We start from the raw sequence: 26,743 nt of genomic DNA on the forward strand, positions 1-26,743 counted from the left end.
AAAAAAGGCAGGAATGCAAAGGCCCCTTCTTCTAGGGAATGAAAACTCAGGGGACCAGTGGGGGAAACAGACCTTTCCACTGGCAAACATACATTTTTCTGTGCTGCAACCTGGCCCGAGGCCCCAACCAGCAGTGAGTTTGTTCAGGTCCTGAGAGCCGACAGGGGACCCTGAGCGAGTTTCTAAATTACAGAAGTTGGAGGAATTGAGCAAAAAAGGAAAAGAGAGAGAGAGAGGGAGAGAGAGAGGACTCATGGACACAGACAACAGTGTGGTGACTGCAGGGGGTGGGGTGGGTGGAGGTGGAAGAGGGCAAAGGGGATAAATGGTGATGGGAAAAATGGAAAAACAAACAAACACCCCAACAATTCCTAAATAACACGTATCCGCTAACACTGAGCAAGAAGAAGTGGTTTAAAAAACATGCGTCACCCAGCCCACCTCTAAAAGGCATAACCAAGGCAATGTGACCTAACTTACACTGCCATGGGGGGGGGGGGGGGAGGCGCAGGGAGGGGGGTTCCAGGGGGGGAGGGCAGAGGGTGAGGCTCTTCCTGCTCCGCAGGACAACTGAACTTGGGGCGTCTGGCCTCTCATCCTCTGCATCACGTGATAAGCTGCTCTGGAAACTCCCTGAGGCCAGGCCCCTCCCTGTCTTTGAAAGGAAGCCAGGTAGTTAGCGGCATCTGCTTGTGCTTTGACAAATCCAGAGCTCATACCCATTAAGCATTTGCCGCGTCCCGTCACTGTGCCAGTTACTGTACTCACACACAGGCACACGTAACATGCTTTGTGGTCCTTATTATGATCCGCATTTCACAGATGACAGAAACCGAGGCTCAGAGCTTAAATAATTCAGTCAACTGGAGTGCGAATCATTTTTTTTCCACCTGAACATGCAGCATTTGGCCTCACTTTAAAGAGTTGGACTGGGCTGAAAACCTCATCAGGGAAACCCTCTCACAACGGCCCTTAAGAAAACACAACCCCACCTCGTTGTGTGTTTATAATGATCTTCACCTTGGCTCCCGCCTGAGCACAGGAACCAGGGAAGGATCAAGTATCTTACACCCTCCCATCAAGGCTGAACATTTTTAATGATGAGCAAACAGTATCAGGTGTTTTCCTTGTAAAATTAATCAATTCGTGCCGTGCATCCACTTCGTGCCACAGCTCTGCCGAGCGAGTGAATGGCAGGCGTGTACACTTCACCTACCCACTCGTTCCCCGCACAGCACCTGGCCCAGCGGCCACCCATCGGCACTCCATTACAGAAGCTCAGGCACAGCCGTGCTCCCCGGAGGGGTTATCCCACCAGCAGTCAGAGGACACCTCTCCTTTCTTCTGCAGACCACTCCTCGAGTCTGGTTCCAGCAAGCACGCTTGTTCTTTGACCGATGGATGCCTAACCATCTTCCTTTCTGGCGTAGAACTTGCAACTGAACCAAGGCAGGGGCAACCCGAGGCAGAGCTCTAGGGAGGACCACACGCTCCGATAAACCAGATGCCCAAGGACGGAACCAGGAGGGCCACCTCACTGCTGTCTGGGGTTTTCACCCGTGTTGACAATGTTCTTACCCAGTTTCAACAATGTAGTAACTAACCACCCTATAGCGCATCCCTAAAAGCGACGAGGTCCTCAGTTACGCCGAGAGTTGCCGAAGATTAAATAAACAGTTGACCCCGGAACAAACGCAGGGGTGAGGAGCACCACCCACCCGAGCAGTTGAAAAGCCACATGTAAGTTCAGTCGGCACTCGCACACTCCAATTTCCAGCCGAGCTAGAGAATATAGTTGACCCTTGAATTACATGGGTTTGAACTACTTGGGTCCAATACGAGAACCCAAGCAGTTTAAGCCTGCGTTGCTCAAGGGTCAGCTGTGATGCAAGAGTTCAGTGCATTTAATGGAGCCCAGGTGCTGAACGGTGGCATCCGCGGACGTCTGTGATAAGGGCCACTTTTTAGATAGAATATGAACATGAACATCAGAACTCCCAGTCAGCCTGGAGGACAAAAAAGTTCTCCACACACCTGAGTAAGGAGCGCTTCTGTCCATCACACATTTCAGCAGAATTTCAGAAAAAGGCGCACTGAATGGAGATTTGATATGACCAGATATTTCAAATGTTAAAAAAAGTTCAGCCACCCCAAGCCCCAGGAGTTCCTGGTGACAGTGACTCAGTGACCTGAAGGTGGTGACTCAGGCTGTGCAGCTGGTCCCCCCCACCTCGGCAAACTGCTCCCCCACACAAGCCCTCTGCAGAGAAAGTACCAGGGGGAGGCGTGGGGAACGGCCCAGACCCAGCCGAACGAAGTGGAGGATTAAAACAGGATGCAGAGCAGGGGGAGAGGAAGTGAGGGTTCAGGGAGCCTGGTGCGTTGGGAACGTCGCTGAATGAGGATGAGCAGGAGGAGAAACATGCAGAAATCGAAGGCAGGATCCAGAGCTGACAAAAGGTTTGAGGTACTGAAACCAGGAGGGGAAGTTGCGTGGAGGGCTTCCTCGGTGGGGACAGAAATCAGCTGTAACGTTTTACGTTTCTAAAGGAAGTCTACCGTCATTGCGTGTTCAGCGAAGTGCAGCAACAGGTGTGGAGCTACACCTGGGGCCCCTGGCGAGGGGACAGGAGCCCAGCCCCCGGGCACTCACCGGCCGTTGTCGCGGCCCACGCCCCACACGCGGATGCTCACGATGGGCTGCGAGTGGAGCACCGTGCGGTCCATGGGGTCCACCAGGCTGAGCGTGTCGTTCTCCAGGATCAGGTACATGTCCTTCCCCTGGAGCCAAAGAGAGACCGTTACCCTCCTCCCGAAGCGCACACGCCCTCACCATGTCTGCGGCTGCTTAGTATGTCCTTTCAACGAGCAAAAGAAGCCACCCCGTGGTCTCCAATGTGTTCTCCTAAAGGGAGAAACACCCTCTCCTGAGTAAAAAGTTCATAAATCTTTCATATTTCCTCACATCCCAGCTTCTCTCTCCCTCCCCAAGTCCTCTGGAAAGTGTCCCTGGCCTGCTTTCTAGGTGGCTCTAATTTTTCATTATTGACACTTCTACATCTTCAAGAAAAAGGTGGGTTCCCTGGAGAATCTGGTCCCCCGCCAGCTCCATGCCCGGCGTCCTCACACAACCATGCTCTCCCCATTCCTACCCCCTGACCAGACCCCAGCAGGCCCCCTCAATGGCCTCTCAGAGCCACAGCATGTCCGTCCCTCTCACCTCTCACGCCACTTCATGCCTGTGTGATGTGGCTGGCAAATACCTTGCTCCAGGTCTGACACAGCCTGTGATACCGTTAGCTACAGGGTGTTGTGCATACACCACCTCAGGGGGAGGTCATGGCTTCTCTCCCACATCACCACTCAGGCTTTCGGCTTCGGACTCCTGTCCCCCCACAGGGGTTGGCCCTTTGAGGGCGGGAATGCTAACTATTCAACTTTATTCCCCCTGAAATTCCTGAAGCATAATTTTAAGAAATGATTCAACTCTGATGTACAACTGAAAGGCTGTGCCTCCTGAAGCTCACGGTCACCCCTGGTGCTGTGACACTGAAGCGAGGGAGGCCTGGCTGGGAGAACGGTGAGGCTTCCTGGTGGGTCTTCAAGCCCCAAAGCAGGACACCTGAGTTCCTCTGAGGCCTGGCATTTGAGAAGGATGCTATAGGTTCGCGTCCAAGGTTCTCAGAATGAATACAAGCTCCATTGCTTCTGTGGCAGACATGGGTTTCGGTGCCTCTGCTGGCCAACGTGTAAGCTGAGAGTCTACGTCTACGATCCAGGATCATCTGAAATCTCCCCAAAGGGCAGGGGAGCTGTTTCCAGAAGAGAGCCATGGCAGAAAGCACAGCCCGCACAGGCCTGCGGAGCCGGAGCAACAGGCTGCCCGCTACCTCAGATCCACGGCACCCCAAGCATCCTTGCTGGGGAACTGCAGCTCATTCAGCTTGTGTCGGGGAGGGGGACAGGGCCCAGGTGTCTGTGGCCACTTCAAGGTCATAGCTGTGTCCAGGCCTTGGGCAAAGGGCCAATCCTTCATTAACTAGTTTGCAGGTTAACCGTGACTGAGGTGCGGGTCCTGGAGAGATTCAGTTGCCCAGCATCTCACGGATGCTAGTCAGTAGCTGAGCAACGGTTCTCAGAGCAAGAAGAGGAGCCCAGCTGCCGACACCCTACGCTGTCCTTCAGCTACAGGCTGGGCTCCTGGCCTCCAGACCACACAGCAGTGCCAGGAGCTGCATGATCGCTGAGACTGGGGATCCAGAGAGCAGAGCAGGGCCCAGGCCCCCCTGGGGCCACCAGGGATGTGCTTCGAGATAAGAGTTGCTAAGGATTTTTGGTGCCTTCTTCTCTCTGTCCCTTTCCACCAAGATTGAAGCACTGGCTGCAGCCTGAAGGAGGTCCTCAGCCAGACCCGTGAGTGGATGGCTCCCGGTACAGGCCCCTTCTGTGCAGCTGCTTCATGGCAAACACTTTTCGGGACTAACAGACTGAGGGGCTCGCTGTGGCTGACATCAGCACCTGACATGCCAAACACGCTTTTCAGGGTGTGGCCCACAGTGTGGTCAAGTCCCCCTCACGAGCTGGGAGATGCATTTCCTGCGGCCTGGCTCAGCTGAAACACCTCGGCGGGTCCTCCCAAAGCCAACAGGCTCTGCCCACTGGGAGGGACCAAGCGGGGTAGACTCGTGTGGCAGCTCTACTCTGAGACGCTCCCGGCGTGCCGGCTGGCAGGTCTCAGAGCCTGGCGGGGATCGGTTTTTCACATTTCCATGATTTCTATGGATCTTTCATATTGATACGTATTATTTTCCTTTCTGAAATGATCTCAACTGATATTTCAAAGTGGATTTACTTTGTTCAAAGTGAGAAAGAGTAGATAGGTCTCGATTTCAAAGCTCACGTATAAAGTTGACTTTCAGATTGTCAATAAAGAATATGTTAGAAAGAAAATTTTTTCCAACTTTTAGAGCGGCTGCATCGACACTTCTGTGTGTATGTGTGGGGGCCACATTCCCCTTTGAGGACATACTTAGAGAGGGCCATGGGTCTTCTTCTTATATCCTCGCACGCCCAGTTGTGCATGCAAATCCCAGGGGTTTTCTGGGCCCTAAAGTCCAGGGTGGATTCCTGGGGACTCAGGGATCACAGTCACTGCGATGTGGAGAACGTTCTCTCCCAGGGCCCCGTCCTCCCTGGGACCAGTCACTGCTAACGGTGCCTCCTGCCCAAACTACCTGCCTCTGTGGGGAAACGCACCTGCTCCACCCCCGTCGCCCCTCAGGACCAGGTCGCACAGAGCTCGGCTTCCACGGAGCCAGAGCGATGGAACCCAGCCTGCCATTCACCGCCCCCACGCGTTACTCACCTCTCCCCAGATGCCGACCGTGTCCCGGATGTCATTTTTGCAGTAAGAGAGCTGCCGGATGCAGTTGTTGACGGCAACACTGCTCTTCCCAGGGGCGAGGTCGTCCTCTGCCATTTCTACCCATCCCAGGGAGCGCACAGCAAAGCACTGGAAGACAAGAGTCAGGAACGTGAAATTCCTCACAGGTCACAGGTCACTCTCCATCAATTTACCATTAAAGCCCCTGCAAGGTATTCCTAATGAGCCTTTAGCTGCTACAGCATGTTCTATCTCATCCCTATTTTTTTTTAAATTTAATTTATTGGTGTGACATTGGGCAACATGAACATGCAGTTTCGGGTGTGGGTTTCTATGTTACAAGAGCTGTATATCGCACCATGTGCCCACCACCCAAAGTCAAACCTCCTTGTCACCATATATTAGGACCCCCTTCTCCCCATCCCTATTGCTGGAAAATTACACTGTGACTTTTTTGCTATTAAAAAGTGTAGTGATAAATATCATCTTGCCTAACTTTCTGTGTGTGTGCTCAGATTTTTTTCTTGGAATAGATAACTAGAAGTGGAATTATAAAAACTTCTAAGCTCATTTATCTATTAGAAGGCAGTTTTTTTCATCGTAAGAAGTGCAAACCTCATGAGCTCTGTTGGTTGTTAGCACCTAGAAAAAGACAATGGGAGAGAGAATGAATCAAGTCCGTGTTAGGCACTTTAATAACGACGAGGCAAAAATGTATCCTCTAATGCCCAGAAGTGGAGGGAAACGGGGAAAATGTGCTTCCCTGACAGCCGGTCTCAGCGTCTACCGCTTGTTATGAGCACCACATCCCGCGAAGCCTGCAGGATGGCCGGGCTCGTGAGACACCTTAAAGCACAAGCTCCATTTGTTCTTTTATCATTTGGAGATATTTTGAGATGACGCTCCTTGTCTTTTAAAAGTTCAGTTATCCAATTAAAGTAATATAAAAAGCATCGTGTGCATATCGCAACACGTAAACAATCCAAAGACGTATAAAGAAAGAAATCCCCAGGACCCGTGCGGGCTGCAGCATCCGCTTTGCTGATCATCACCAGGGTGGCCAGGTGGCCTGACCCTGCAGCCCGGGCCCCTTATCCCCCACGGAGGGTTGGGTCCCTCTGAGCTTGCATCAGTGGAAGAGACCACCTTCCCGGGACGGGGCAGGGGGAGGGGGGCATCTTGTAAAGTTTCCCAAAGTGAATGTCACAATAAAATGAGGAAACGCAGCCAATTGTCTCAAAGTGACCCCTTCAGTCCAGTTCAACCTTCCCCGTCTCAGCCTCCCGGCCCAGACTCCTTCCCGAGTTGTTAATCACAGTATTTCAGGGGAAACACACAGACACAATTACCAAAGGCAACCTACTTAAGCCCAGTGCATGAGGATCCTCCCATCCTACAGAACAGCGGTTCTCAACCTGTGGGTCACGACCCCTTTGGCGGTCGAACGACCCTTTCACAGGGGTCACCTAAGACCACCCTGCATATCAGATATTTACATTACTATTCATAACAGTAACAACATTATAGTTATGAAGTAGCAACGAAAATAATTTTATGGTTGGGGGTCACCACAACATGCGGAACTGTATTAAAGGGCCAGAAGGTTGAGAACCTCTGCTCTAGAAGTACTGAGGTACCTGTGTGACCACCCGGAGCAGAACGGCTGCCACATGCTGATGGTGCCTACGGGCCATTCACAAATACAACAGAAAGAGAAGGTTGCCCCAGCGATGACTGCAAAAGCTCCTCAGGGCCCTGTGTCCTGGGGAGAGGTCTGGGAGATGCCCTCACATCCCCTCTGCCGGCGTGTGTGCCCACTGCAGCGCGACTGCTCGATGTCATTACAGGATTTTGTTGTTTTTTAAAAAATATGTCTTTATTAATTTCAGGGAGAGGAAGGGAGAGGAAAGAGCAATAGAAACACCAATGATGATAGAGAGTCAGTGATTGGCTGCCTCCCGCACGCCCCCTACTGGGGATCCAGCCCGCAGCCCGGGCATGTGCCCTTGACTGGAATAGAACCCGGGGCCCTTCAGTCCGCAGGCCAACACTCTACCCACTGAGCCAAACCAGCTCGGGCTCAGTGCAGTTTTGAGTGCATGGCTCTAGAGTAGGGATTCAAATCTTAGCTCTTAGATGTACTGGTACTGTGACTGTGGGAAAGTAATATACAAAGTCCCAATTTTCCCCCCCATTTCTAAAAATAGTAGTAACGATTGTTACCTCTCAGTTCTCACTAGGAGAAAACTATGTAATATAGCAAGAGAGCCTGCGTGTAGAAAACACTCAGTGAACATGTGTTGAGTGAAAGAGCGAATGAATACAGTGCCGCATAAATCTTAACGAGGGTCGTCAAAGGGGAGACTGACAGGAGCGGAACGTTGGTGCTTAGGGTGACCACTCATTTCAGTGGTCCCCAGGATGGCGCTGGCTCATGTCTGTTGTTGTGGCAAAATCATTACGAGCAGCTCCCAGTTTGAATAATAAATTATTACAGTCACTCCAGTCAAAATTCCAGCCACTCGGCCTCTGGTATGGAAATAGGCTTGGACAGGATCCCGAGATGTGCCCAGGTGGAAATGGGGTTCAAAATCAACAGAAGCTGCTAGGAGTAGAGTGTCTTGGTGATCCTGGGTTTGAACCCTAAGAAACCATTAATGTGGGATGTCCTTAAAGCTAGAAGCCAGGATCATATTTTTTCACTTCCTCTAATTGCCTACTACAACATCCTACAGACTATGAACACCCAAAAGAATTTTTTAACAATAAGGAAGGTAAGAAACAAAAATACTGGCTGCTTTTTGTCCCTTGAGTCCTAGAACACCTGGATTTCAAACTCAACCAGCTCACTAAAAAATATCAAGGGTATTTTTCTTGCCTAAGAAATGCAAATGGCTAACTAATCGGACCACAGCACATTAAGTATATTGTTTTGTCACGCAGATAAAGAGAAAACAAAAGCCCTAAATATATTATTATAGAGATTTTATTTTAAGTGATTTTCCTTGTGCAGTCCTGCGCTTGCAGTTTAGTTTCTGATTTGGAAAGCTTCACCACCAGAGCAGAAGAAAAGTGGGTGAATGGGGAATAACTGAGCTCCACCGGGGAATGCGCTCAGCTCCCTCCCAAGGACGGAGCGGCAAAGAGCACCCTGTGCTGTTGGGTGCTGCTCAGTGTGGCCTGGAAGGTTTATAACCACCATCACTTTTCCTTTGGGCGGGACGTGTGTGTGTGTGTGTGTGTGTGTGTGTATTTAATGGTTTCCATACTGATCAGCTCTGGGAAGACTCATTTCAGAGTATGGGAAGAGTTCAAAACATGTAATAACACTGCCTTTAAAAATGCTTTTTTCATTTTTTGAATAAAGCTCACTAGTTGCACTTTGATTGATGCTCGTTCTTCAGTAGTTCTTAACCAAAAGAGCAAAAATGAGTAATGGTTTAGAGTATGCACTGTGCCATCAGATGAATCTGGATTCAGTCATAACCTTGCTATTTACTAGCTGCTGACTCTGGGCAAGTCACTTCAGGTTTCTAAGTCTCAGTTTCTTCCTCTGTAAAATGGGACTAAAAATAGTACCTATACTTTACAGTGCCACTGTGAGGACTAAATGAGGTAAAATGCCAGTAAAGTGCTTAGTATACTGCCTGGCATATAGTAAGAACTCAATAATGTTCATTATTATTATTATTACTAGAGGCCCAGTGCACAAAATTGTGTGCGGGTAGGGTCTCTAGGCCTAGCCTGTGATCAGACCCATCTTCCACCCACTCGCCAGCCCCTGGTCCCGCCCCCACCGCCCCTGCCAGCCATCTGGTTCCCCTTGCTGGTTCCCCTTGCCGGCTCCAGATCCCGCCCCCTGCCACCACCAGCCACCCGGTTCCCCTCGCTAGCCCCCCACCTCATAGCAACTGGTCAAGCAGTCATTCCGGTCGTTATGCTTATGGTCGGTGGCCTTTTATTATATAGGATTGATACATTTAATTCTTTTCTATGTGTGGATTTTAATGATTTTTCTAGTTTAACCGATTTTAGCCAAGCTAGCACATGGAGTGGAGGGGAGGTACCATAGATTGTGGTTTGTGTGAGCACACCACCTACAGGGCTTTGTTAAAACGCAGAAAACTGGGCCCGTCCCCATGGTTTCTGATTCAGTGGGTGACGGTAGGGCTCGAGAATCTGCCCTGTGCACACTGTCCAGCAGGGGGTGCCACCACAGTTCCTTCTTTCCTTCCTTCCTTCCTTTCTCTTCCATTTTTCCTTCCCTCCCCAACCCCCCAACCCCTGGTAACAGATACTGAAGGTAAGGAATCTCCATGGAGACAGGGGAAATACATCTGCAATCAACTGAGGCCTGTGCTCTGTCCACCACACTGCTGTTCACACAGTATTCTGTGATGGCCTGTTGTTAGGCTCAGGGACAACCTGAGGGCAGGGCCAAGGGTCAGCCCAGTGTGGGGCTGGGGCCCCCGGGCCTCCTCAGCTAGAGTGCTGCTCCTTCTCTTACACCAAAGGCTTCCTACTGTTTAAGAACAGCCGGTGTTCCCAGCAATGACAAATGCTCTACAATGCCTGGCCCACTGTCACTCTTCCTTAACATGCTGAGTAGAGTGAACTATCACCACATTATTAACAATATAAGTTTAAAAATAAAAACCAGAATGTCAATTTATTAATTTCCAGAGAGAAACATGTCTAACTGGAGGCTAGGGTTGGCTAACAGGAGGATTTGTTCTTGGGAGAAAGTCCACTCCCGTTTCTAGTGACCAGCCCACGGCAGGCTGCTGAACGAAGTCACAAGCAAAGAAGCCCACTTCCGCATCCCAGCGGCCAGGGCCCTTGGAGATGCATGGCCAGTGTGCCAGAGACAGGCCTCTGGGTTGTGATTTAGTGCGAACACAGTTAACTGTATGAGTCATGTCCTGCCCAGGGGCCAGGCTGCTCTTCTGAGGCCTATTTTTATCAATGGAAAAGCTGAGTGGAGGAGGGTTCAACCAAGAGACTTAGCCCAATGTTTCGAATGTCCCAGGACAGGTGATGTGTATATGCACACTTCCACCCAAACTTGCAGGCACATCACGCTGCACGTGTTCACGTGATCGTCGCCATCTCACTAGCGGTGACCATTTACCGAGAACTTCATCTGTTCTGTGCTGAGAATTTTCTATACAAAAGTAAGAGCCTACACCTGGTGGGAAAAGCGTGAAGGATGGCACTGACAATCACGGACCATTTCCCAACTACTGCATGCTTCGCGACACGTAGCACACGTTCCCCCAACCCTACAAAGTATGAGCTCCATTTGCTATTTTCTACGCGAGAAACCGAGGCTCGGGGAACTTAGTGAACCGCCCAGGGTCACACAGAAAGTACGCAGCAGCTAGAGTTCCACCAGAGGGTTAGCCTGAGGGTAGGCCATTATCCTGAAGAAACCAGCTCAGTGCAGTGACCCACCTGAGGGCCAGCGGGATGCCAGCCTAGTCCCAATCCCACTGCTCTTTCTTCTACGTTAGATGTTCCATAAACAGGACCCTCCATCCAAAGGAGGCTCTTTGGGGCCAGGCCTGTTCTGTGGCCCTCGGATCGCCCACTACTCAGAGGGCCCAGCACATACTTCATGCTTCGTAACGTTAGTGTCAATGAAGACACGTGAGCTGGAGACAGACCAAGGTCTGGTGGTAAGAGGGGACCAGATCTGGTTAGGACCAGATGTGGACCACCACTTCCCGGCTGTGCCCTTGCCAAGTTAATTGTTGCCAGTTTTGCATCCTTGGAGGGATAACCCTGCCCTTGCAGGTAGTGCTGCGAGGATTCAAGGGGTGTGTGCCGAACCCTGGAAGGGAGCTGGCACAGCCATTTTCACCACAGCCCAAGGCCCAAGGCAGCTCAGAGTCACCACGAAGCATCTCTAAGAAAGGATCTGATAGTCACTACAGAAACTTCTCCTGGTGGAACAGTGAACACGTTGCACAAAAGCAGAAGTTCCTGCTGGAGACACTCGGATGCCAACAAAAGCCGGGTCTGTGGCAGCAAACACCGGATTCCCAGCCCACACTCTCAGAGCTTGAGCGAGAGCCCGTGCAAGTCCAGGCCAAGAAGCTAGGCTGGCGGACCCGCCTCTATTCCTGCAGAGGAGCAGCAGATGTCCCCACTACTGGGAAACCATCCTTCCTCCCAGAAAGTGTAAACGGTATTTTAGTCTTCCCCACGAGAGTCCTGGAAGAGACTGGAGGGGAGTTCTCCGGTCCACACAGCTGACTTATACCACAGGGTCTATGTCTGCTGCCAAAAGCTGATAAATGCTATTTGCAGAGTAAGTGTAGAGTAAAACCATCGTGACTACCCAAGCCTTGCACGTAGAGTGGGCCTGTTATTTTGCTGGGGGAAGCGAGATGGCCAGGTGAGCTCTAGGGGAGATGCTGGTTCAGAGAGAGGAGCAGAGAGGCCTCAAGTCAGGAGTCAGGCTGTGCCCTCCAGGCTGGGGCTGGGGACCGAGGCAGCAGGGAACAGCCAGAGCGGGGACACTGGAGAGATGGGGTTTTACACAGTCCACTCTCAACTAGAGACAAGTCTACTTGTAATACGGGAATTGCAATACTCAAATAAACAAGAGTGTCCTTCTCATCAGCAGTTAGCCATAAGTGTGCTCTCAGGAGGAGTCTGAGGCAATTCAGGACTAATCGACCCCCTGCTCTAAAATGGGCCCAAGATGTCTTCACGAAGAATGATGCCACTCGGGTCCTGAATAAAGCCCTTCCTCTGAACAGCTGCAGTGCAAATACAGTCAGTCCTCATTATCTGTAGATGCACCTGCTCACCGAAACGTATTTGTCACCCGAAACGAACACTCGTGGCACTTCCGTGGTCACTCGTGGACATGCAGAGTGGCAAAAACGTGAGTTGCGTGATACGCACGTTCCCACTGAGGTTGGACAAGGCAACTCGCTGCCTTCTAATTTCAGCTCTCCTACTGCATAGAAGTGTCCTTCCCGTGGTCTATTAGCGCCTTGTTTTTTTTTGCATTTTTGTGCTTTTTGTTGGTGACTTCGCTGCTTAAAATGCACCCCCAAGCACAGTGCTGAAGTGCTGTCTAGTGTTGCTAAGTGGGAGAAGGCTGGGATGTACTTTATGGAGAAAATATGTCACGTGAGCTTTACTTAGGCGTGAGTCACAGAGCTATTGGCTGTGAGTTCCCTGTGAGTGAACCAATAATCCACATTCAGGAAGGCATCTTTACACAGAATCACACACAAAACAAGGCTATGCATTGATGGGTTGATGCAAATGTAGTGACAGGAGGCTCACAGGAACCTAACCTTGCATGTCCCCTGGGGAAATGGTTCAGTGTTTGCTAATTTATTGTGGTTGCGCCTTCATAGAACGACTACAAATAGTGAGAAATGGCTGCATCTGCCCTTCACCCCAGGCAAGGGGTAGTGAAGGTGAACTGAATGACTCTCACGCTTCCTAGATCTTGGTGTAGGAGGGTGTAGGTGGGACAAGGAACCAGGAAACCCTGGGTTCTTGTCCTGGTGCTGCTACTAACTGGTGACTTTCAGGACGTCACCTGCTAGGCCTCATGTTCCTCATCTGACAAATGAGAGAGGAGAAGGAGGGAGTTCAGGAGGGAGAAGGGTTTGGGCTGAAAGCTCGCTCAGGACTCCTCCCACACTAAAGTACCCCTCAGACACCGTCCCTTCCTCACGCCATGTCACTCATTGGGCAACAGCCACACCGGCCTCCGGGCTGATCCCTCCTCCGGGCCCGGCTTACCTGGGCTCTCCCCTCATCTACTTGGTCCCTCCCTCACCTCTTCCTCAATGTCACCTCTCAGGAGGCCTTCCCTGACTATTAAACCTGCCTCCCGAGACCACCTAGCTCTCTTCCCTGATTTATTTTCCTCCATGGCAAGGATTTTCATCTGAGACACTTATATTCCACTTGTTTTGCTGTTCCTCTCTCGACACTGGAATGAAATTTCATGAAAGCAGGACCTGGCCTGCAGCGCCCCGGCCCCCAGGCAGAGAGCCTGCCGTCAGGGTGAAAGGAGCCCACATGTGTGCAGTCCGGTGTGAGCGGTACGGTAAACGTTAGCTCCAGTTATTGGCATCATCGGACTGATTGCATTTTTATTGTTGGTTTATAAGAAAGCCTTCATTGCACTACTCACCAATAAATCCGCGACGTTTTTACAAGGTGTCTGAGATGAACTCCGTAAGCTCATCAAGTGCAAAGGCCTACAAAACCTCAATGAAAAGCACTGCCGTTACCAACCGGAGAGAGCACTCACGCTGTCCTAGGTCCCATCTGAGCTGATGCCTAGAATTTGCAGCATAGTCCCGGGGAAAGGCACTTAACCACGGCGGAGACCCACGGCACACACGGCTCTGGGGACGCTGGAGTCCGACCACCTCATCTCACAAATGAGTACCTAGTGAGAGCATTTTCCAGAGTGGCCGCTAGTAAAGACGAGGCCTGCCTTGTGCCGGGTGGAGTGGGCGCGATGGGGCCTCGAGAGAGTGGAGGCCACCGTTAAAGGATCCGCAAGTAACTACCACTTCCTGCAACGGTCCCTGGCCAGTCGGTACTTACTGTGAATGCAAAGATGAAGGGAGTAGGGATAGATGCTCTTGCAAGACGTGTATGGCAATTCAAGAAAAAAAGAAGAATTTTAAGTAGTTGTTTTAGAGAATTTGCTTTACATGAGGTACACTGAGTTCTCAGGGGAGGAATGCATGTGCGCAGGTCTGATATTAAAAAGAAGGACGTTTTCAGCAATCGGTTAGAATAAAGGCTGGAAGCCTGATCCCAGCGATGACGAGGTGTCTGAGGAATAGACATATCTTGGGCTTTATCTGAAGACAGACAGGCCAAGAGAGACCTCTCGCAGCCTCGGCTCGCAGGCAGGCGGGAAGCAGTGCTGTTGATGACAAACCTGTTTTAGAAACATGTCGAGTTCCTCAGGCAGTGATTTCCCACTTTGTTCCTCACCTGGAGACTGGCAGCTCTTACCATTTAGCTGAGCTGAGCTCCTCAAAATGCAAGATGGGTTTCTATTAGAATGAAACAGCTTTAGCCCACTGTAACTTACAGGTTGGCTTCTGTTCCAAGTAGGCGACGTACCCGTGTCTCAAATATACTCGCGCTTTAACTTGTGCGTGTGTGGAAACAAGGAAAGATGGATAGAGCCTTAAGGAAGCCCTGTAGCCCCAGGAACCGGAAACCTGACAGCAAGCACAGCTGACGAACCCTGGTGATCACACACAATGACTGAGGAGAGGAGGGACCCAGAGTGTTGGAAGGCAATGGATTCCCCAAATTCAAAGAGAAGTGACTGCAGATTGGATCCTGCCACAAAGCCTTGAGGTGGTCACCAGGAAGTAAGCCGCTTGCGGAGGCAAGCCTGGACAGAGACAGGGCCCAGAGAGAAGCCCAGGGTGAGCAGAACAAGCCAGGAAGGATCAGAAGGAAGGAGAGAAAAGTTCCCATTATCCAGCATACACAGCCTGCAGCCTCAGCGCCATGGGTGCGGCTGGGCCACACTGCAGACGTGAGCCGGCTCCCTGAACAGACCAGGGTTCCCAGACTGGGACCAGCTGGAACAGTGCCTGCTGTTGCCTGGGGCTCGTTATTGCCACCTGCAGTACAACTGGGACTCTGCTCCCTGAGTGGTCTTGGGCTGGGTCTAGTGATTTGAGCCAGATTGTTGGCTCAAGGGCAAGGGGAAGCCTCATGCCAAAACCCATCTCTGCTTTTCCTGAACTCCTATGGTAGATCCTCAGCAGCTCATCTCTTAATGCTCTGCTATTCTCTGAATTAATGCCGAGGCCATAGGGACAGGCCCTGGAGGGTGAGACCCCAAGTGAAGAGAGAATGACCACTGAGAGCACTGAGCTGCCAGCCACATGGGTGAAGAAGCCTCCTTGGAAGTGGATCCTCCAGCCCCAGCCGCCCCCTTGTGGCTCAGAGAGGAACTGCACTGCTGGTCTCTGGGTGGGCAGGTGTACTTTTCATGCAGAAGCAGGAAGCTGAAGCCACCAGGTGAGACGAGGCTGGTCCTGGACACGGCACCACATCACTCCTGTGGGTCAGAGAGGCCACAGGCCAGACCGACCCTGGAGACATGGGTCCATCTCTTGAGGGCAAGTGGCAAGGTCACATTGCAGAGAGCACGTGGGATGGGAGGCTTCTGGTGGCCGCCTTTGGGACATGCAACCTGTGACAAATGTCATTCCCACCTTTCAGTCAGTCAACGAAAATGTCTTTAGTGAAGAGCATGATTACTGACACGATGGCATCAAGAAACCAAGGCACAGGGCCAGGGACGCGCCTATCGCGTCCTCGAAGAATGCGGGCCGTCCTCCTGTGCGTGGCGTTCAGGTTGACGTTCACAAAGAGCAAGTCAGGACCATCCCATCAGGCCTGAGGAGGGGTGGGAGGCGAGCAGAGAGGCCATGTGACCTGCCCAAGAGCACAGGCTGGTCTCAGAAGAGCAGGACCCCAGCCCGGCTTCCTGACCTGGGCCAGCGTGGCTTCCACCGGGCAGAGCCCCTTGGACACTGAGCCACTCATTGGCCCCGGATGATCATTTGTCTCCCAGCGAGAGGACAGCTTCTGTGTCTGTACAACTGTTTTCCTCCCTGTATTTGCTAACACAGCCCAACATGATACTGTGCTCCCGGCAGGACCACGGCTCCCTTTCCCTTATGAACTTCTGGTCCCTGAATGAGCAGTCGAGGAATTGGCAGCGTGTGAGCCCCCGAGTTTTGAAGGGCGCTCTTGAAACGAGCTGCATTGCTATCCAATGGTTGGCAGCTGCGCCCTGTGGTGGCAGATGCCTGGAGAGGCTAATGAGGGAAGGCAGTCTCCCCTCTGCCCCTGAAGGAAGGCGGTGGGAACAGGTGAGGGGGTGAGCAGCTGCCAGCAGCCACAGCGGAGACGGGCATCCCGAGGTGCGGGAGCCTGGCCCCGCAGGACCCTGGCAGGGAATTCTGGGCCACACATGAGCTGAGCGGCCTCAGGCAGAAGCAGCGGGTAATCCCTCTATCAGGGCTGGGTCCTCCAGGAAGGGCCAGCTGGTCAAGACTTGGGGCCTGAAGCTGGGGTTCCCAGGCTGCCTGGAACGTTATCAGCAGATATTCAGCCTTGTTCTCTTGGGGCTATTGACTGAGAACTTAATTCCAGCACCTGACTTAATTCCAGAACTGACTTTAATGAAGCTACTTTGGAGGAATGCCCCCCCCCTCTCTCCCATCCACCCTCTTAGTCGCTCCTCACCTGTTTAATGCTGCCTTGGGCACCTAACAGGGGACCACTGGCTAGAAAAACCAGGATTTTCCAAGTGTTCAAGCTGTAGAAGTAACTTCTTTAGATAAACATTTACATGCCATGGGCTAGGAAACTGAGTGCAACCCCCCCCCACCCCCCCATCAGCAGAAAGTATCTTGTCTTTAAAAGAAAAAACATTTAATTTCATGTACCGTGAAATTCTAAGTGTAGTCCCTGAGGAGTGGTTCCTTAAAAAGTTATTATAGAAAGTTTCTTCCTTACTCCCTACATGAGACTTATACGCCAGTCCACAGAATCATGAGCAAAACATGCAGTTGCTTTACCAGGGGTCCTCAAACTACGGCCCGCGGGCCACATGCAAAACCAAATATTGTATTTGTTCCCGTTTTGTTTTTTTACTTCAAAATAAGATATGTCCACTGTGCATAGGAATTTGTTCATAGTGTTTTTTAAACTATAGTCTGGCCCTCCAACGGTCTGAGGGACAGTGAACTGGCCCCCTGTTTAAAAAGTTTGAGGACCCCTGCTTTAGACTACGGTTGTTTTGGTGTCACACAGTATATAGGATTAGATAACAAAACAATGTCACCTACAGTGTTGGACAGGTAAGGATGTGCCTTAACAGATCTGCTCTAAAAGCACTTGCTGAAAATGAACACACATTTACATATAACATTATTTAAAAATCTGCACTTACACTCACAGAAACGGGGAGAATTGCTAATTCCTATTGCAATGCAAGTACACTCCTCTGCTTAGGCACCATCTCCTGGGAAAGCACATGATTTACCGCTCACAGCCGGGGGAGACGCCCCACTCCTGACATCACAGCTCAGCACTGAGCACAATGCACTGAATGTGCCTATTTGCTGTCTGCTCCTAGAAGCAGGGGACATATCTAGTCCCCTCTGTAATAGGAATAATGATCATGGCTAATGCATAAAGAATGCTTATTGTGTCAAAGCTCTTGACATATATCTTATGTTTACAATATATCAACTCGCTCACTGTTTAGAGAAGCCCTGTGAGGTAGACACTATTATTACCCTCACTCCAGATGGGGAAACTGAGGTAGAGAGGCTAAGGAACTTGCCCAAGGCTGGGTAACTTACCCAGATGGTAAGTAGCGGAGCCTGGCTTTGAACCCATGCAGTCTGGGTCCAGAGTCCATGCTTTTTTTTTTTTTTTTTAAATATATTTTATTGATTTTTTACAGAGAGGAAGGGAGACAGATAGAGAGTTAGAAACATCGATGAGAGAGAAACATCGATCAGCTGCCTCCTGCACATCTCCTACTGGGGATGTGCCTGCAACCCAGGTACATGCCCTTGACCGGAATCGAACCCGGGACCCTTGAGTCCGCAGGCCGACGCTCTATCCACTGAGCCAAACCGGTTTCGGCCAGAGTCCATGCTCTTAACCACTACACCATGCAGCCTCTCCTTTGGCATTAGGCAATCCATAAATGCTGCTGGTGCTATTAATGAATCTACAACAGAAATCAACTCCAAACTTCTCACACAGATCAGGGTCTCTGAAGTAAACAAACCTGTGCCACATGAATAAAAATCAATTATAAGAACTACATGCTGACATAAAATCCCATATAAATGCTAAGTAATGATAATGAATTTGCTACAGAGACCAGAAATAAATCTGAATGAGAGAAGATACTCCCTACCCCTTCCTGTTTATCTATTAGTGCTAATCAAGTCAGTAGCCCCTAATATCATTACTTCCTGAAAATCTATGCTAAGAGGAACCCGGGGAGGGCACAGACAAAGCTCACAGATGAAAACATTCGAATTTCATGCTCATTCACCATTCATTTCGGCAAGTTCCTCTATCAAACCTACTGACCAACTGATTTGTATCATCTCCTTCCCCTTTCTCTCCATCTGGGGCAGGTTACAATGACAGTAAGGAGAAAAGCAGGGCTTTCACCAAATCCAGGGTCTGGATAAAAAATATCCACAAGCAGCTGAGAACTGATTGCAAATGGCCACAAAAGAACTGGAAGGTCGGTGTAGACGGGCTATGACTGCTTCCCAGCGGAAGAGGCATGGAAATGATGCCTCATTTGCAGGTTTCAACACATGGTTTAGTAGACCAGCCGCACCAGCAGCACCTGAGTGCTTAATAGAAACATGGTTCCGTGTCCTCCCCCAGAGCTCCAGGATGAGTCAACATGTACAGAACACTCGAAAAGCAACTGCAAAGGACGAGCCATGTGAGCTTGGTGACGGTGAAAACAAAGGGGGAGTCTGTTCTTGCGTGGTGATGGTCCAGTTCCCTCACTGCACCAGCCTCCGACATCTCTGCGACCTCCACCCGAACTCCCAGGCAGCCAACCTGACCTTAAAGCTCAGGGAAGCAATGACTGGGAGTGGGTGGGCACGACGCTTTCTTGGACTTTGGCGTGAAATGCATCTGAGTTCAAGTCCCGATTCCACCAGTTACCAGCTGTGCGAGAACACAAGTGATGTCATTGGAATGTGGGGGAGGTAAGCCCAATGCCTTGTGTTTGCAGAAAACTGAACGCAGGTAGGTACCTGCGCCAGCCACCTGTCTCCAGGCCAGGAGAGTGCTCCAGGGCATACTCTGTCTTTCCTTCTCTTCTCGAGATCTGATGAGCGATCAGGCTGAGCAGTTTCATCGCCAGGTGCCAAGGATCAGAACTGCCGCATCCCACTTGGAACCTTCAAATTGCTCAGAACCAGAAGTGGCTTCTGAGATGATGACACATTCCTTTCACAGAGGAAGCAGTGGAAACCCAGCGAGTGTAATGCTTGGGATAATACAACCTTCCTTACCCAGCTCCTTTATTATGGACTAGAGGCCCGGTGCAGGAAATTCGTGTGTGTGTGTGTGTGTGTGTGTGTGTGTGTGTGTGTGTGTGGGAAGTGTCCCTCAGCCCGACCTGCACCTTTTCCAATCCGGGACCCCTCATGAGAGAGGAATGGGGACCAGCCAGGCACAAAAGAGCTCGCAAGAGAGGAATGTCCAACTGCCTCTCGAAATCCTGGACCCCTGGCTCCTAACTGCTCACCTGCCTGCCTGCCTGATCGCCCCTAACCACCTCTGCCTGCCCGCCTGCCTGCCGGATCACCCCTAACTGCTCCCCTGATGGCCTGATTTCCCCTAACCACCTCTGCCTCGCCCTGCACCCGGGACCCAGGATTCCCTCCCTCTGGCCGGCCACAGGCACCCAGGACCCGGGCCAGCTGCAGCCACAGGGGACTATGGGCAGGTGGCTTTGCCTGGGCCGCAGCTGCAGGTGCCCAGGACACGGGTCGGGTGGCTTGTCACTCTCCCAGGCAGCAGCCTGGCTGGTCCCCATTCCTCTCCTGTGAGCTCATTTGTGCCTGGCTGGTCCCCATGCTTCTCTCCCCAGTGTTGAGTGTCTGAGCCATTATGGTGTGACAGCATGAGGGCGTGATGACTATTTGCATATTAGCTCTTTATTATATTGGATATTAAGACCAGTGAAGTGCAGCTCTAAAAACCCCCTCCTCACAAATATCCCGAGAACAATGCTCTTCACCAGAAGCTGACAATAGGATGGGTGGTGGGAGGCCCAGGAGACCCACTTTTGAATGAATGCCGTCTCCACTACTAATTGTGTGACCCTGGGGCTTATTTACTCAAACTTTCTGGGACTCACTTGTTTCACCTGTAAAGGAGGCCCGTTAGGTCATCTCTATAGTCACTTTCCCTTCTAAGCAATCCAATGGTTCCCAGTGAAATGCAGCTTTTGCCCATGTCTTTAAAGATGTAATTTTCAATATTGTCCACAAGGTGGCAGAACATCTCCTTTACAGAAGTCCCAGCAGAGTGACACAAGGATGGGAAAAGAACTTCAAGAAACTAGTGGATATTTTTCAAAGCATTAAGTTTTCTGCAATTTAATGATAAAATTTTATTTTTGCGTTGGTAATTTGAATCAAGCGTTTGACCAGCAATGTGCCACGTGCCAGGAGACATGGAAAGTGTCACAGAGCTCAATTTGTATTTTGAGGTATTAAAGTAGGATGCTACAGGGGAGAGACCATAAAATATGTGAATTTAGAAACACAAGCTACCAAACCATCCAACTACAGCAAGGGCTTGCCTTCTTGGTAACAGAAGCATGAGAGGCAATTATATGCAAATGGTTTGAATATACAAAAATTTAAAAAACAGTTTCACATGGAAAAGTGCCACAGAATAATCAGAGAGATAAAAGTGATTACAAAAAATATTTAAGGTTCTGATAATAAAGTTTTGCATTTTAAAATGCATAGGGATGAAGCACAATGTGGTATACTGAATTAGATCATGGAACAGAAAAAAAAGACATTAGAAGAAAAACTGGTCAAAATCAGAATAAAGCATTTAGCTTTGTACCAAAGTTATTGTCTTAGTTTTGACACCTGTACTAGGGTCACGTAAGACAGACATTAGGGGAAGTTAGGTGATGGATAAAGGAGAATGCTGCACTATCTTTGCAAGTTTTCTATAAATCTAAAATTGTCCCACAATAAAATTTTCGATCTAAAAAATGCATAGAAAAATAAGACAAAGAGATAGCCAAGAATAGACAGAAACACAAAGAGTTTCCTAAGAAATGTCCTGTCTCGATGATGATTTAAGAAAAGGAAATTTGAAAGAAGGGGGCAGTAGCTCACATGCAATAAAACAAAGACAAATAAATAAAAATGACACAGCCTGGAGCAGAGTGGGCAGTGAGCTGATGAAGCCATGAGCTGATGGCCTTTGACCTGGTAATATCAGTTTTAGCAACCGACACCAAAGCAATAATTTAAAAGAAAAGAAAAGGTCACCTATTTTTATGAAATCGTAGCTCTGCTCTGTAGTACTGGAAATTGCTCCTATGGCCAGTGGGTGCCTAGACGAACTCTGGCACTATCAATCCCAGGGGACATTATAATGGAACGCACAACGGCGAACTGAGGATTGTAGAAAGGACTGTGTGAAGTCATTTTTAAAGAGCTCACTATATGCAGTGTAGCATCCTAGACCGGGCCCTGGGACAGAAGGACATGAGTGGGGTGGGGAGGGAAATGTGGATAAAGTTTAGTTAATAGTAACTTCCCAGTTTTGACGGTCGTGCCATGATTATGAAGAGGTTATTAGGGAAAGCTAGGTGAAGGGCACATGGGAACTCAATCTCTGCGATTCTTATAAATCTCAATTTTTGTCAAAGTGAAAACAAAGAGCTCAGAATTATACACAAACACCTATTGCTAACAACTGCAAAAGGACTTACTGTATAAAAATTAGACAGGCTCGAGAAACATTTCCAGAGTTATAAAAACACTTTGCCCTTTGGGTGGAGGGCGGGGGTGGGGAGACGGACAGGCATTCTGAGTTGCTGTTGCTATTTACAGGTCTTGCTGAACTAACCATGATCAGGACGCCCAGACTCAGAGGACTGGGAAGTATCCACATCCCGACCGTCTGAAAACGAGTTTTATCTTTTTGGCGTATAAGTCTCATGTAGGGAGTAAGGAAGAAACTTTCTATAATAACTTTTTAAGGAACCACTCCTCAGGGACTACACTTAGAATTTCACGGTACATGAAATTAAATGTTTTTTCTTTTAAAGACAAGATACTTTCTGCTTATGGGGGGGTGGGGGGAAGGAGGGGGTCGCACTCAGTTTCCTAGTCCATGGCATGTAAATGTTTATCTAAAGAAGTTACTTCTACAGCTTGAACACTTGGAAAATCCTGGTTTTCTAGCCAGTGGTCCCCTGTTAGGTGCCCGAGGCAGCATTAAACAGGTGAGGAGCGACTAAGAGGGTGGATGGGAGAGAGGGGGTTGATGCGGGGTGGGGATTGGGGGGGGGGGGCATTCCTCCAAAGTAGCTTCATTAAAGTCAGTTCTAAACTCACTGGCTTCTTCAAAATGTGTAAAATGCAAATGCATTAGGGCTGTTGGATTTTGAAATAGCTGTAATTCTGGGAGAACATCTCGGCCTTCTCCACAGGCCTTCCCTTGGCCCGATTCCATGAATGGGCGGCGTGACCACGTGACCACGCACCCCGAGGAGAAGCACATCGGACAACAGCTCAGTGTCTGCAAAGGGCGTAAGCGATGGCCCCAAAGTGTGTACCTGTGCCCATCACCAGCGATGCAGACTACCTCCACTCCAACCCCCGCTTCCTCCTGCTGTGGGCCCACCTTCTCGTAAGACCGACTGATATGATACTACTGAGGAGGGGGCTGAAACACCCGCACCCACTGCACTTCTAGAGTCCAGAGTTCATCCCGGCCCCAAATCAGACCTGCAAGCAGGTCCGCCATCCCCCACCGTTTACAGAGAATGAGTTTTGCTTGGGAGTTTGTCCTTTCTTTCCAGTGACGAATGCTGTGAAATACCAACAGACAATACCCCAATTTCTCGCTGTCTCTAAGTGCTTGGCATTTGTGGAGGACACTGATCACAGTATTTGCTGCGGGCACCTAAATGAAGCTCCCAGGGAGACTTTCCTCCAGACAGACTAGCGGGCAAGGGCGCTGGAGCCCGATGGCCCGGGCGCCAATCCTGACTCCACTACTGATTCGCTGCTGAACTTCCCAGGCCTCGGTTTCCCCATCTGCAACATGGGGACAACGGTACTTGGCCCCTAAATTTTTATGAGGATGAGAGTCAATGAAAATAAAGTCTTCAGGGTCATGCCTGGCAAAAAGTTAGCCCTCAATCAAGATTCATGATTCAGTGATTTTAGGACGAGGTACTAGAAAAAGCATCACATTCCACAAGAAATTGGGGTGCTTTTGCACACTGCACAGTGTGATTCGTATAAAGTGGGGTTCAGAAACCCTTTTCCCATCCCTCTATGCTTGGGGTTGTCAACAGCAACAGTGACTTTCTATAGCCCGGGACCTTCAGGCCCAGGGTGGGCGGGTAGTCAGAAGCGGGTGCACTTTGCCGAAGTCCCTCCAAGATCCTGAGTTGCCCTTAGAGGTTCGTGTCATTCACCCTCAACGTAAACAGACGGACGCACTGACAATGCCCTTACCTTTTCTGCGCCTCTTAAAGACAACATTCCTTCTCATAAGTCTTCTCGTATCTTTTTTAAAAAATATATATATTTTATCGATTTTTTTACAGAGAGGAAGGGAGAGAGATAGAGAGTTAGAAACATCGATCAGCTGCCTCCTGCACACCTCCCACTGGGGATGTGCCCACAACCCAGGTACATGCCCTTGACCGGAATCGAACCTGGGACCCTTCAGTCCGCAGGCCGACGCTCTATCCACTGAGCCAAACCGGTTTTGGCAGTCTTCTCGTATCTTTTGTGGAACAAAGTAGGATGTACAGTAAATAACACAGTACATGTACTTTCTTGTTTAGAACGGAGCCCAACTGCAGCACCTGACCACGAAGCTGGCCTCCGTACCAGCACAGACACACTCACAGCGGGTGTGGGAACGGACCTGCTGGCCACAGAAAGGTGGCAGATAAGAGCTCCATAAGCAAATCACCTCGGCGGGGAAAAGAGAAAGCGTCAACTTCGGTGGTATTTCAGCCAGGTTCCCTCCCCGTTTCAGGCACCACCCTCTGAGCCCTCGCTTGTCAGTTTCCCACGGTAGCTTTAGGGCCCTCGCTGCCCCAGCCCTTGAGGGTGGAGTAAGAGCCCTGGCCGGGTGGCAAGGTTGGTTGGAGCACCATCCCGTACGCCAAAGCACTGTGGGTTTGATTCTGGGTCAGGCATGTACCTAGGTTGTAGGTTCCTTCCATCCCCAGTTGGGGTGCATGTGGGAGGCAGCCAACCAATGTTTCTTTCTCACATCAATGCCCCCCCCCCCTCCAAAAACCAATAAAACATATTCTCAGGTAAAGGTTAAAAATAAAAAGAGTGGAGATACCGCTGCCACTCACCCCTCCTCCTCCAGCCTGTGCTGATGGCCCTTGTATAACGCCTGGTAGCAAAGCAAGTTATTCACATCCCACCTTCCTGTTACACTGCATCCCTTCCTTGCCATGAAATTTATCTTTAAGGGCCAGCATGCTAGCGGCAGGCCAAGGACTTGTTCCGAGCACTGCTGGCTCAGAGCGGCCTTCGTGCGGTCAGGCTGTGCTTGGAATGAAGCCGGGCAGACGGGGAGCAGTGGAGTCACCAACACGAACCCTGCGTGTCTTACCGAGGCCACGGCGCTTCAGCCATTTCCGGCAAAGGAGTCGAGGCTCTGAGCCTGCAGAGCAGGGAGCCTGCTTCCTGTTTTATTCACAGACACAGATCTGCTTTGCGATTCAGAAAATATATCTAGAACCAGCTTCACCATTTGCAAATGAAAATGAAAAATGAAAAACGAAAATTAGGACCCCCTTGTTCAAAAGAGCAGGAAAAAAAATGCTGTAAAAGTATTAAAACATGAAACTTCTCACTTTTGCATTCTCTCTCTTGACTTACGGTGTTTTTAGCTTGTTATTTAATTTAATGTCATGCTCCCTAGGGCATGGGGATACTGGCAGGGTGAGTGTAGACCAGGGGTGGGCAAACTTTTTGACTCGAGGGCCACAATGGGTTCTTAAACTGGACCGGAGGGCCAGAACAAAAGCATGGATGGAGTGTTTGTGTGAACTAATATAAATTCAAAGTAAACATCATTACATAAAAGGGTACGGTCTTTTTTTTTTTTTTTTAGTTTTATTCATTTCAAACGGGCCGGATCCGGCCCGCGGGCCATAGTTTGCCCACGGCTGGTGTAGACCATCCCAGGCCCCAGGGGTCCTGCCCACCCCCACAGACCATCATCTTCTGGGTTCCCCCTCCCACCAGCTGCTGGACCGCTACACTGCACCCTGGCCAGAGGTGGGGAAACTGAGCCTGGAATCCCCCTTGTCCATGGACTCACTCTCCCAACTCCCAACCCAAAACAGACAGGTGTCCCTCAAGTTTATTGCAACATCTGCGCCAGGACATGTTAAGTCCCTAGAATGAGAGTAGGCAGGCTTCACCCACCAGAGTCACCACTAAATACCCGCGGTGCTGCCAGCCTGGGCCGGGCAGGCCACTGCTTTGACCCTTCCCGAGACACCGTGGACCTTATGTACCCAACACCAACGCTCCCCATGCTCACTCCTAGGCTCCTATGAGGGTGGAAGGCAACAGAGGTGGCTGGGTGGGGACAGGGGTAGGGAGGTCTGGCAGAGTCTGGTGTAGGGAGGTGGCAGGGCTGTGCACACGCTAAGGCTCCCACCCCTGGTGCACACGCCATTGCCCCACGGGACTCACTACCACACAAAGTCAGAGATGAAATGATTAAGAATTCCAAGGTGGCGACTGCATTGAATTAAACCCCCAGGCCTGGGTCTCGGATTCACAGCACAGGGCCCTGTACAACTGCATGACACCAAGCCCGTAAGGCTGGCCCTCGGGCACCCCACCAGGAGGCCAAAAGCAAAAGTTCACTCTCACTTTCCATCATAAAGCATGCCTGCGCTGGTGACAGGGACGGCAAAGAGGCCTCGCCCTGCACAGGTGTGAGGTCACCCTGGAGGAGGTGGCGCGAGGGGTCTCAGACCACCTGCAAGGCAGAACCGGGTTTACCTTTAGAGCAGCGGTTCTCAACCCGTGGGTCGCGACTCCTTTGGGGGTCGAACGACCCTTTCACAGGGATCGCCTGAGACCATCGGAAAACACATATATAATTACATACTGTTTTTGTGATTAATCACTGTGCTTTAATTATGTTCAATTTGTAACAATGAAAATACATCCTGCATATCAGATATTTACATGACGATTCATAACAGTAGCAAAATTACAGTGATGAAGTAGCAACGAAAATAATGTTATGGTTGGGGGTCACCACAACATGAGGAACTGTATGAAAGGGTCGCGGCATTAGGAAGGTTGAGAACCACTGCTTTAAAGGCTTCTGAAGCCCATCCAAACAGTCATTTCCACTTGCCACGTTGTGCAAAAAACCGATGTGCTGAGAGACAGGCCGAGTCTCGATGATCACAGAAATCCTCCCAAAGCTGACTTGGACTAGGGATTTACTTTAAGTGTTGGGGAGATTAGAAAAGACAGCGCATTGAGGGATAATTACTTA

The 26,743-nt window shown here is 50.2% G+C and overlaps 1 protein-coding gene across 12 annotated transcripts in view; it reads right to left on the reverse strand.

Moving 5' to 3' along the window:
• Nucleotides 1-26,743, reverse strand: part of APBB2 (amyloid beta precursor protein binding family B member 2) — a 323,648-nt gene that overhangs the window by 61,619 nt on the left and 235,286 nt on the right. For all 12 annotated transcript variants that reach the window (XM_036332260.1, XM_036332188.1, XM_036332170.1 and 9 more), the window contains 2 exons: nucleotides 5,366-5,512; nucleotides 2,654-2,781 (listed from right to left, as the gene is read on the reverse strand). In XM_036332260.1, the coding sequence (XP_036188153.1) occupies nucleotides 2,654-2,781; nucleotides 5,366-5,512 (275 nt within the window). The remainder of the gene's footprint in view (nucleotides 1-2,653; nucleotides 2,782-5,365; nucleotides 5,513-26,743) is intronic.

This window comes from Myotis myotis, unplaced genomic scaffold (assembly GCF_014108235.1).
Source record: "Myotis myotis isolate mMyoMyo1 unplaced genomic scaffold, mMyoMyo1.p scaffold_m19_p_1, whole genome shotgun sequence".
NCBI classification, from domain to species: Eukaryota; Metazoa; Chordata; class Mammalia; order Chiroptera; family Vespertilionidae; genus Myotis; species Myotis myotis.